At 39.7% G+C, this 13005-nt stretch overlaps 1 protein-coding gene across 1 annotated transcript in view; it reads left to right on the top strand.

Annotated features, from left to right (window-relative positions):
- SLC39A9 (solute carrier family 39 member 9) overlaps positions 1 to 13005 on the top strand; it is a 58596-nt gene that overhangs the window by 23006 nt on the left and 22585 nt on the right. The window contains exon 2 of the mRNA XM_031668971.1: positions 2056 to 2164. Coding sequence (XP_031524831.1) covers positions 2056 to 2164 — 109 coding nt within the window. The remainder of the gene's footprint in view (positions 1 to 2055; positions 2165 to 13005) is intronic.

Here is a 13005-nt window from a genome sequence, read left to right as displayed (position 1 = left end):
CCAGTCCCAATGAGGTGAACCTGGTATCTCAGTTGGAAATGCAGAAATCTCCTGTCTTCTGTGTCGATTATGCTGCAAGCTGCAGACCAGAGCTGTTCCTATGGCCATCTTGGAACAGACCACTTGCTTGCTAACTAAGCTCTTAAACAAATAGATAAAGTACATGATGTACCATTAAATTATTGAAACTTTTTCATAAGCAACATATATAATTATTCCCTTGTGGTTTTGTTTTGAAAAATGGGGTCTCTTTATGTTGTCCAGGCTTGAGTATAATTCAGCAAGATCATAGCTCACTACAGCCTCAGCCTCCCCATATCTGGGACAACAAGTGTGTACTACTATGTCTGGCTTCCTGTAGTTTTTTATTATTTTTTATTTTTTTAAAGACAGCTCTTATTATGTTGCCCAGCCTGGAGTGCAGTGATTATAGCAGATGTGGTTATAGCACACTATAGCCTTGAACTCCTGGGTTTAAATGATCCTCTGCTTCCACCACCCGAGCAGCTGAGACTACAGGTGCACACCACCGTGCCTGGCTCTCTTTGCAGGTGTTTTTGTTTTGTTTTGTTTTGAGATGGAGTCTTGCTCTGTCACCCAAGCTGGAGTGCAGTGGCACAATCTCTGCTTACTGCGACCTTCACCTCCTGGGTTCAAGTGATTCTCCGTTCTCAGACTCCCAAGTAGCTGGGATTACAGGCACACACCACCATGCCTGGCTAATTTTTGTATTTTTGTAGAGATGGGGTTTCACCATGTTGGCCAGGCTGGTCTTGAACTCCTGACCTCAGGTGATCCACCCACCTAGTTGTAGTTTTTAAGATCATTTTTCATACTTCTAAGATCCCAGGAAGTCGTATTAGGGTATACTGCTGCTTCAAGAAACTTTGAAACTAATCTTTTTGTATGACAAGACGGAGTCTCTCAAACTTGGGTAAAAAGACAACATTTGGGATTAAGTTGGATTAAAACCACAGAAGAATTTTAGCATTGATATCTAAATACATTTTTTTCATCGTATGAGTAATACATGTTTATTGTAGATAAATTATGTTTTATAAGTTATGTATTTATATATTGCAAATTATAGATTTTAAGTAAAAAATTGTTAATGTTTAACGTAATTTGTTCTACTTACATATATATTTTTTATAAATATGAGATTATCAATACATACTGATTGCCATCAGCTTTTTCCTCATAGCAGCATATCATGACTTCCTATATCTATTAACATTTTTATTTCTTAATTTTTAATGGCTGAGTGGTGTGGTACTCTTGATGAAATTTATAGTTTATTTAGCCAGTCTCCTTTATTGGACATTTATTTTCAGGTTTGCATTAGTAATAAGCACAGTGGTCATCTTTACACAATTCTTTCTTAGGGTGAATTTCTAGAAGTAAAATTTCTGGATCAAAGAGTTCACATTTTTGAGGCTTTAAATCTAAATGCCAAATTGTGGTCTCCAAAAGTTGTAGCAATTCACATTCCTTCCAGTATTAAAGTGTATTCATTCTCCCTATCATGGATAGTAGACATTTTCCCAAATCATTGTTAACCTGGTCATTTAAAAAATTTCATCTCAGTCGGGCACAATGGCTCACGCTTGTAATCCCAGCACTCTGGGAGACCAAAGCAGGCGGATCACCTGAGGTCAGGAGTTGGATACCAGCCTGGCCAACATGGTGAAACCCCGTCTCTACTGAAAATACAAAAATTAGCTGGATGTGGTGGTGCACACCTGTAATCCCAGTTGCTCGGGAGGCTGAGGCAGGATAATTGCTGGAACCTGGGAGACAAAGGCTGCAGTGAGCTGAGACCACGCCACTGTGCTCAAGCCTGGGCAACAGAGCAAGACTCTGTCTCAAAAAAAAAAAAAAATTCATCTCTTTGTTTTAATTGGCATTACTCATGAAATTGATCATTTTTTAGCTTCACCGTCTATTGTAGATGTTGGTCTCACAAATGAGCAGCTCACAGTCTTGATTACAGATACCTCAGAAACTTTTCCCCATTCATTAATCAAAGTTCGCAATGATTTGTTTTCTCCCCAGGAACGACTGAAGCTGGTGACTGTTCTGGGTGCTGGCCTTCTCTGTGGAACTGCTCTGGCGGTCATTGTGCCTGAAGGAGTACATGCCCTTTATGAAGATATTCTTGAGGGTGAGAAAGAGAAGAACCTTATTTGAGATATGTTATTGACTTGGAGGGTTAGCAGGATGAAGCTTAGTGCTGTTTTCTGAGCACAGTTCATGTTTACCATAGAGTTCTACCTTGAGAAGAATTGTTGAGAGATATCTTGATATCTTTGATATTGAACACATCCTTAGCAGTTTGTGAACTGAATGCCCCAAATCATGAATACCACTTAATGTTTATTTGCCACAGTGCATGAATATGAGTCATTTTAAGTTATGACAGTTCTTTTTTAATGCTTACTCAAACACTTCCCAAATGCCACTTGATAGTGGCTGCATTTTTGCTAATTTAAAAATATATAGATATAAATATTTAAATTTAAGGACCCTTTACAGTAAACTTTATAGATAATTGGTGAGGACCCATGCAGTAACGGATAACTGAAAAATTAAAGAGGCCTTTCCTGACCTTAATAGCAACAAGCAGAGGGAACAGTAGAGCTGTGTGAGAGTAAATGCTTGGTGGTCAGCTTGGTTCACTCACCAGCAAAGTAATTTGGTCCTTCACACAGCTGAAAAGCATACTTGATTCACATTTGTGACTTAGCAAAATCTGATTACTACATGTCATGAAACTTCACAGTTTCCTGTGAAGGATTGACACCACAGCTGTTAAATCCGTGAACTGAATCCTCAAGCACCAAGTCTACCGGATGTTAAGAATAGTATAAAGAGGTAGGCACTTCCAAATTTCTTACTAGATACAATATAATAAATACTTTTTCACATCTTGGTAGAGGAAAAGAACTGTGTCCTTCATCCAGAATGATGATGCTTTTAGGCCGGGGTTTGATGGACAAAGAGTTTTGGCAGATATAAATGAGGATTGCAGAAGTGTTGCAAGATAGGACGGGGCTGAGGGGTGGTCAGCTGTATTGGGGAACAATAATAAATCAGTGGTCTCTACCTTACAGCAGTGATCTCTGCTTTTTTATGGTCACACATCCTACAGGGGGAGTGGGGAATGATTTACATGCACTGTTGCACTGATTTAATGTGTACATTATAAAATACACTCCTAAAATAGGAACTTTTTGAGGCCTGAGATTTAAAGTAAATATACATAGAAGAACAATATTTTCTTTCATATTCTAGTGGGTCATCTTGAATTTTTCTGGGATATGATTCCACTATAGAAATCACTATCCTAGTATTTGTCCTTTTATGAATGGAACTTTGTTTTCTGAAGTTGTCTGATAATGAAAATTCCTTGAGGAAGAGGTACATTTTAAAAGTATAATTTCCTGACTTTCAGCCTAGGTTCCTTAATCTCCTGGAAGGATCCTGGGAATATCTTTTTTTTTTTTTTTTTTTTTGAGACGGAGTCTCGCTCTGTCAACCAGGCTGGAGTGCAGTGGTGCAATCTCGGCTCACTGCAAGCTCCGCCTCCCGGGTTCACACCATTCTCTTGCCTCAGCCTCCTGAGTAGCTGGGACTACAGGCGTCCGCCACCACACCCAGCTAATTATTTGGAATTTTTAGTAGAGACAGGATTTCACCATGTTGGCCAGGATGGTCTCAATCTCCTGACCTGGTGATCCGCCCTCCTCGGCCTCACAAAGGTAATGTCTATTTTTAACAAGTTGTCTGCAATTCTTATGAAACAAGTTTTAGAAACACTGGAGTAGAGGAAAGAAGTGCTTCAAGTATAGTTTCTTTGTGTTATTTTTAATATCAATTTGAGATATAATTTACAAACTATGTTTCAGATATAGTTGGGGGTTTTTTGGGGTTTTTTTATTTGTTTGTTTTGAGACAGGGTCTCACTTTGTCGCCTAGGCTATAGTCCAGTTTTGCGATCACAGCTCAAATCTCTTGGGTTTAAGCTATCCTCCTGCCTCTGTAGCTGGGTCTATAGACACACACTGCTATGCCTGGCTAATGTTTAATTTTTTTTGGAGCAATAGAGTCTCCCTCTGTTGCCTAGGCTGGTCACCAATTCCAGGACTCAAGCGGTCCTCCCACATTGGTCTCCCAAAGTGCTGGGATTACAGGTGTGAGCCACCACACCCACCCCAGGTGTAGTTTAAGACTAAAATTATCTACCATGTGTTAGGTTGTATGTAGAGAAAAACTCTCTCTAACCATATTTTCCCTCTGCTCTCACATGACAACAATCATAAACACAGAAGAAAACTTCTGTGACCAGATGCGTGAGATATCTCCCCACTACCAGGCAGTGGACACCAGCCAGGTGTCCTCCAATTTAATTTAATTCTGATGCTGTCTACCTGGAGGCAGTGTCAGATCCCACAGATAGAGGACTCAGTCCCCAAGACCGCTCCCTTCTTCACCCATCAATTGCAAGCCTGGGCCTCTGGAACTGACCAACTGGCTTAAAGTTAGGGTTCCCACAACCCCGTCTTTGGGTTAATTTGTGAGAGTGGGTCACAGAACTCAGAGAAACACTTACATTTACCAGTTTACTAAGAATGATATTTTAAAGGATACAGACAAACAGCCAAACAGCCAGATGAAGAAATACAAAGACTAAGGTATGGAAGGGTCCTGGGTGCTAGAGCTTCTGACCCTGTGGAGTTGGGGTGCACCACCCTCCTGGCACATGGATGAGTTCTTCACCTTTCTGTCAGCCCTGATATGTGTTCAGCTAGCCAGAAGTTCCCTAAACCCTGTCCTCTTGGGTTTTTATGGAAACTTCAAGACGTTAGCATTCCTCCCATCAGGGTTTAGGATCGTACCCTCTCATGGGAGCTTAAGACCCCAAGTCCCGCCTTGGGGCAGGTGAAAAGAGGGCAGGAGAAGGTCGGAAGCCTGCTCTTGAGGCCTAACACACCCAACAGTATAACAAAAGACTGCAACAAGGGCTATGTAAGTTATGAACCAGGAACTGTGGACAAAAACCAATATATACACATACATTTGTGTGTGTGTATGTATATGTATATGTGTGTGTAGTGTATATACTTATATATACTTTGTATACATGTGTTTACATATATATACATAGGTACACACACACATAAAATAACACCATAGGTTGCATTCCCTTATTTTCAGTTTTCCTGATTTTTGACCCAAAATAATTTTTTTTTTTTCCCAGACAGGGGCTCACTCTGTCTTCCACGCTGGAGTGCAGTGGTGTGATCACTGCAGCCCTGACTTCCCCAGGCTCAGGTGACCCTCCTACCTCAGCCTCCCAAGTAGCTGGGACTGCAGGCGCATGACACCACACCCAGGTAGTTTTCAGATTTTTTAATAGAGACAGGATTTCACTATATTGCCCAGGCTGGTCTCGAACCCCTGGGCTCGAGTGATCCGCCCACCTCAGCCTTCCAAAGTGCTGGGATTACAGGTGTGAGCCACTGTACCCAGCCAGAATAATTTTATGGTGTCATTTGAAAACAGATTACAAAGTGCTTTGTAGGTCTTTTCTGAAAATAAACATTCTCTTTAACCTTTCATCATAGATTAATTTCTAGCCCTAAGTCATTTAAATTTTTTAAAAAATATTTTCATTTATATATTTTACATTCACTCTTTTGGTGTACACATCTACAAGTTTTGACAGATGCATAGAGAGTGATGTTATCACCACTGCAATCAAGATACAGAATAGTTTTGTCACCCCAAAAAATATGCTTGTGCTGTCCATTTGTAATAAAATCTTTTCTCCACTCCTAACCCCTGGCAACCACTGATCTCTGTCTATATAGTTTTGCCTTTTCAGAATGTCATAAATGGAATCATGTAACCTTTGGGTCTGGCTTCTTAGCATAATGCATTTGAGGGTCAGTATATGAAGGGAAAATGTGTATTATGGAAAAACTATGCATGGATTTCAGAAAACTTTTTTGCACTAAAATAAGCTTGCGCTAACTTTTTATAGCATGTCTGAACAGGATCTACTTACACTAAGAAGGTTAAGGCAGCAGTTTGAAAAGAGCCCATATCAGAGCAACATGGATTCTGCTCAGATTGAAACAAGAACAAACATCAAATTTATGGGGAAGGTTGGGTGTAAGAATGGTAAAATCACTGATGGTTTACAAAAAGTTTATGGGGACCGAGTGCGGTGGCTCACGCCCATAATCCCAGCACTTTGGGTGTCAAGGCGGGCGGATCACGAGGTCAAGAGATCGAGACCATCCTGGCCAATATGGTGAAACCCCATCTCTACTATTAAGACAAAAATTAGCTGGGCGTGCTGGTGCATGTCTGTAATCCCAGCTACTTGGGAGGCTGAGGCAGGAGAATCGCTTGAACCCGCGAAGCGGAGGTTGCAGTGAGCCGAGATCACGTCACTGCACTCCATCCTGGCGACAGAGCAAGATTCTGTCTCAAAAAAAAAAAAGTTTATGGGGACAGTGCCCCAAAGAATTCAGCAGTTTACAAATGGCTAACTTGTTTTAAGAAGGGACAAGATGATGTTGAAGATGAAGCCTGCAGCAGCAGACCATCCACACCTATTTTCTTTTTTTTTTTTGAGACGGAGTCTTGCTCTATCGCCCAGGCTAGAGTGCAGTGGCCGGATCTCGGCTCACTGCAAGCTCCGCCTCCTGGGTTTACACCATTCTTCTGCCTCAGCCTCCCAAGTAGCTGGGACTACAGGCACCCACCACCTCGCCTGGCTAGTTTTTTGTATTTTTTAGTAGAGACGGGGTTTCACTGTGTTAGCTAGGATGGTCTCGAGCTCCTGACCTCGTGATCCGCCTGCCTCAGCCTCCCAAAGTGCTGGGATTACAGGCTTGAGCCACCACTCCCGGCCTACACCTATTTTCAAAGAAAAAATTAATTTTGTTCATGCCTTAACTAAAGAAGACCAACAATTAACAGCACAAAAATTAGCCAGCCCCATAGCCCTGTAAGTTGGTTCAGCTTACACAATTCTGCCTGAAAATTTTACATTGAACAAACTTCCCACTCAGTAGATGCCAAAACGGTTGTGGCCAGATCAGCTGTAGACAAGAGCAGAGCTTTGAATGGAAATGGGACCCAAGTGGGATCAAGATCCTGGAGCATTTTTTTCGAAGAATTGTAGCAGAAGATGAAACATGGCTTTACCAGTACGATCCTGAAGGCAAACCACATTCAAAGCAATGGCCACTGAGAAGTGGAAGTGGTCAGTGAAAGCAAAAGTGGATCGGTTAAGAGCAAAGGTCACTGGCAACAGTATTTGGGGACGTGCAAGGCATTTTACTTGTTGATTTTCTAGAGTGCCAATGAACCATGACATCTGCGTATTATAAGAGTGGTTTTTAAAAAGTTAGCCAAAGCGTTAGCAGAAGAATGCCCAGGAATGCTTGATCAGAGAGTCCTTCACCACGACAGTGTTCCTGCTCATTGCTCTCATCAGACAAGGGCAATTTTGTGAGATTTTCAACAGGAAACTTTTGGGCACCCTCTTTATAGTCCTAAGTTGGCTCCTTCCGACTTCTTTTTGTTTCCTAATCTTAAAATCTATAAAGGGTACCCATTTTTCTTCAGTTAATAATGTAAAAAAGATTACATTGACATGGTTAAATTTCCAGGACCCTCAGTTATTTAGCGGTGAACTAAATAGCTGGTATCATCATCACTTACAAAAGTGTCTCACACTTGATAGAGCTTATGTTCAGTAATAAAGTTTGTAGTTTTAAATTTTTTAATCTTTTAATTCCATTTTTCCACAAGCTTTTTGAAGTCCCCGTATCTTGTTCTGTGTATCAATAGTTTGTACCTTTTTTTTCTGAGTAATATTTCGTTGTTTGCATGAACCATATTTGTCTATTCTTTCACCAGTTGGAAGACATATATATGGGTGGTTCCTGGTTTGGGTGACTATGAATAAAGTAACTATTAATGTACAGGTTTTTGTATGAACATGAGTTTTTATTCTTCTTGCATACTTACAAGCGCCAGCCTGGGCAATATAGTGAAACCCTGTCCTTACAAAAAATTAGCCACGCGTGGTGCTGCACACCTGTAGTCCCAGCTACTTGGGAGACTGAGGTGGGAGGATTGCATGAGGCTGGGAGGCAGAGGTTGCAGTGAGCTGAGATTGTGCCACTGCACTCCAGCCTTGGCAACAGAGCAAGACGAAAGAATACTTACAAGTAGGATTGCTGGGTCACATGACAAATATGTGTTTAATTTCATAAAGAAACTGACAAACTCTTTCTTAAATGACTGTAATATTTTGCATTCTCATCAATAATAGGTGAGAGTTCCAGTTCTCCCCTTCCTTGTTAACACTTAGTGTTGTCTGTTTTGTTTTAGTTTTTTATTTTAGCCATTCTAATAGCAGCATAGTGATATCTCAGTGTGGTTTTAATTTGCATTTCCCTGTGATGATGCTGAACATCTTTTCATATGCTTAATTGCCATTGTTACAGCTTCTGTGGTGATATCAAACATTTTGTTCATTTTAAAAATTGAGTTTTCTTCTTATTGAGTTTTGAGAATCCTTTATATATTCTAAATACAAGTCCTTTATCAGATATGTGTTCTACAAATATTTTCTCCTAGTTCGTGGCTTATCTTTTCATTCTCTTAACAGTAACTTTTAGAGAGCAGTTTTTAATTCTGATGAAGTTCAGTTTATCAGTTACTTCTTTTGAGATTTTGCTTTTGGTGTCATATCTAAAACCCCTTGCTGAGCCCAAATTCACAAAGATACTATCTCTTTTGTTTTCTTCTAAAACTTTTATGATTTTCAGTTTTACATTTAATTCTATGATTTATTTTGATATAATTTTGAATGCAGGTGAAAGTTCATTTTTTGGCATATGGGTGGATGTTCAGTAGTTCAACACCATTTGTTGAAAAAAAATCCCTTCTCTATTGAATTGTCTTTGCACTTTTGTCAAAAATCAATTAACTGTATTCATGTTGGTCTATTTCTGGATTCTCTATTCTGTTTTATTGGTCTGTATGTTTACCTTTTACCGGCACTACGTTGTCTTGATGTAGCTTTATAGTGAATCTTGAAATCAAGTAGTGGAGTCCTTCTTTGTTCTTAGTTTTCTCTTTTTTTTTTTTTTTTTTTTTGAGACAGGGTCTCACTCTGTCACCCAGGCTGGAGTGTGCAGTGGCATGATCATAGCTCACTGTAACCTTGAACTCCTGTGCTCAAACAATCCTCCCACTTCAGCCTCTCCAGCAGCTAGGACTACGGGTGCATGCCACCATGTCTGGCTAATTATTTAAACTTTTCATAGAGACAGCCTCACTCTGTTGCCCAGGCTGGTCTTGAACTCCTGGACTCAAGCGACCCTCCTACCTTGGCTGGGGTTATAGGCATGAGCCACCCCACCCAGCCCACTTTGTTCTTATTTTTCAAAATTGTTTTGGCTTTCCATAAACTTCTTTGCCTTTCGATAAACATTTTAAAATCAGCTTGTCAAATATCTATAGAATAAATCATGCTGGGATTCTAACTGAAATTGAGTTGAATCTATAAATTTGGGGGAGAATAGACATCTTAAGAATATTGTATTTTCCAGTTCATGAGCCCCGTATATCTCTCCGTTTATTTAGATCTTCTTTGATTTATTTCATCAGTGTTGTAATTTTAGCATACAGATCGGCAGATCGTTTATTGATTTATGCCTAAATATTTCAGGTTTTTAGTAATTGTAAATATTACTTTTATAATGTTTTCAATGTTTAGTATTCTAGTATATAGGAAGTTCTAGTATAAGAAATTTCATTTCGTATAGGCGCTTTTTTGTAGATTCCTTGGGATTTGCTACATAAATAATCATGTCATCTGTGAATAGGGACAGCTTAACCTTTTCCTTTCCTAGCTGCCTTTTTGTTTGTTTGTTTGTTTGTAACCTTCCTTATTGCATTGACTAGACTATCCATTATGAGATTGATTAGGAATGAAAATGAGCATTCTTGCCTTACTTTCATTCAGTCTTTCACCATTAAATATGAGGTTAGATATAGGTTTTTTATGGATTCCCTTTTTCTCTCATGTTGGCCAAGCTGGTCTCAAGCTCCTGACCTCAAGTAATCCTCCCACCTCGGCCTCCCAAAGTGCTGAGATTGCAGGCATGTAATTCTTTTCTTTTTTTCTTTTTTTTGGCGGGGGGAACAGAGTCTCGCTCTGTTGTCTAGACTGGAGTGCAGTGGCATGATCTTGGCTCACTGCAACCTCCATCTTCCGGGTTCAAGCAATTCTCCTGTCTCAGCCTTGCAAGTAGCTGGGATTACAGGCGCCCACCACCGCGTCTGGCTAATTTTTGTATTTTTAGTGGAGACAGGGTTTCACCATATTGGTCAGGTTGGTCTTGAACTTCTGAACTCAGGTGATCCACCTGCCTCGGCCTCCCAGAGTACTGGGATTACAGGTGTGAGCCACCGCACCTGGCCTGTTCTTTTCTAAGAATTTAGGCTAGGCATCGTGGCTCACACCTGTAATCCCAGTAATTTGGGAAGCTAAGGCAGGAGGATAACTTCAGACCAGGAGTTTGAGATTAACCTGAGCTACATATCAAGACCCTCTATTTACAAAAAAAATTTAAAAATGAGGTGGGCGCAATGACTACAAAAAAATTAGGTGGCCGCAGTGATACACACAGCAGGAGGTTGAGGCTGCAGTGAGCCATGATTATGCCACTGCACTCTAGGCTGGGTGAAAGAACAAGACCCTCTCTGAAAAAAGAATTTAATGCTATAAATTTCTTTCTAAGCACTGCTTTATTTGCATCTCAGAATTTTAGTGTGCTATATTTTTATCTTTATTTAGTTTGAAATATTTTCTAATTTCTCATGCAACTTCCTCTTTTACCCATGTGTTACTTAGAATTGTGTGATTTAATTTCCAAATTTTTGAGTGGTGTTTTTTTAAAATTTGGTTGGTTGCTTTGTTTTGCCCCTGATTCTGTTACTGATTTCGAGTTTAACTTTATTATGGTAAGAGAATATACTTAGTATGATTTGAAAACTTACAAATTTGTAACTGCTTTTTTAATGGTCCAGAATATGGTTTATCTTGTGGAATGTTCCATGTACACTTGAAAAGAATGTACATTCTCTTGTTCTGTAAATTTCAGGTCAAGTTGTTTGATAATATTAGTCTTCTATATCTTTACTGATTTTCTGCTTCTATCTGTTACTAAGACAGGAGTATTGAAGTCTTCAAATATGATCGTGGATTTTTCTGTTTCTCTTCATTTCTATTAGCTTTTGCTTTATGTATGTTGAAGCTCTTTGGTTAGGTACCTACATGTTTAGGAGTGCTATGCCATGGTGAATTGACCTTTTTAATCATTGTGTAATATCCCTCTTTATTCCTGATAATATTTCTTGTTCTCAAGTCTACTTCATCTAATTTTAATATAACCATTCAGTTTTCTCTTGATCAGTGTTTCCATGGTTGTATCTTTCCGCACTATCCTTTTAGTTTTAGCCTGTGCCATTCATTTAAAGTGGACTTCTTACAGATGGCATATAGTTGTATCTTTTTTAAAAACTCTAGTTTGACAACCTCTGTCTTCTAATTGGTGTGTTTAGACCAGGGATTAGCAAACTTTTTCTGTAAAGCATCAAGTAGTACATATTTTAGGCTTTGTGAGCCATGTGATCTTAATTTGTACTTCTTACCTCTGCCATTGTAGCCAGATTCTCTGATCCATTCCTCTGTCCTTTGCAGTCTACTATTTTCTTTCTTTTATTTTATTTATTTATTTATTTTTGAGACAAGGTCTTGCTCTTTTGCCCAGTCTGGAATGCAGTGGCGTGATCTGGGTTTGCTGCAACCTCTGCCTCCCCAGTTCAAGCAATTCTCCTGCCTCAGCCTCCCAAGTGGCTGAGATTACAGGGGTGTGCTACCACGCCTGGCTAATTTTTGCATTTTCAGTAGAGATGGGATTTCACCATGTTGTCCAAGCTTGGTCTGGTACTCCTGACCTCAGGTGATCCACGTGCCTTGGCCTCTGAAAATTCTGGGATTATAGGCGTGAGCCACTGTGTCTGGCCATTTCCAATCTATTGTTGATCCCATCCAGTGAATTTACTACTTTAGATATTATATTTTTCAGTTCTAAAATTTCCAGTTGGTTTCTTTTTACAGTTTCTGTTTCTCTGCTGAGGACATTCATTTATTTGAGGATTTTTTACCTTTAGGCCAGGCACAGCGGGTCATGCCTATAATCCCAGCACTTTGGGAAGCCCAGGTGGGAGGATCACTTGAGCCTAGGATTTCCAGACCAGCCTGGGCAACATAGCAAGACCCTATCTCTATTTTTTAAAAATTATTTTTCAAAAAGTATGTTTTTAGCTTAGAGAACATAGAGTAGCTGCTTTAAATAAGTCTTTGAATGTTCCAGTATCTGAGTGATCTGTGGGTTGGGTTGATTGTCTTTTCCCTTGGTAATTGGTCAGAACTTTCTGTTTCTTTGTATGTCATATAATTTGGTTGTATGCTGGACATTTTGAATATTATAACTTGAGAATCTGAGTCCTGTCAAAATCTCTGAAGAATGTTTGTTTCTTTTGTTTTAGCAGAAGGTTAACCTATTTAGATTCAGTCTGAAAGTTCTGTTTTTTGTTGTTGTTTTGTTTTTTGCTGATGGTTCTCATTTTAGCTGAGTTTTCAAAGCCTTTACAATGCTGCTTTGGCTATATCCTGTGTATACTGAGTTCAGGGGTGAGCCTGGGACTTGTGCCATTTATACATAGGATTAACACCTCCCTCAGCTCTTTCCTCTCCAGTGTTCCTTTCACATTCTCTTGCAAACAGACCCCCTTTTTCCTGGTCCTCTGTCAAGAAAGACAAGGTTTCTCTAGAGTTTTGGCTGCATGTGTTGCATATGTGGCTGCATGCAACACTGCATGTGTTGCCACCACATAGTTCTGTGT

Source organism: Papio anubis, chromosome 7 (genome assembly GCF_008728515.1).
Source record: "Papio anubis isolate 15944 chromosome 7, Panubis1.0, whole genome shotgun sequence".
Classification (NCBI taxonomy): Eukaryota; Metazoa; Chordata; class Mammalia; order Primates; family Cercopithecidae; genus Papio; species Papio anubis.
Note: the sequence above shows the minus strand (reverse complement) of the source record. Positions and strands in the feature narration are given on the sequence as shown.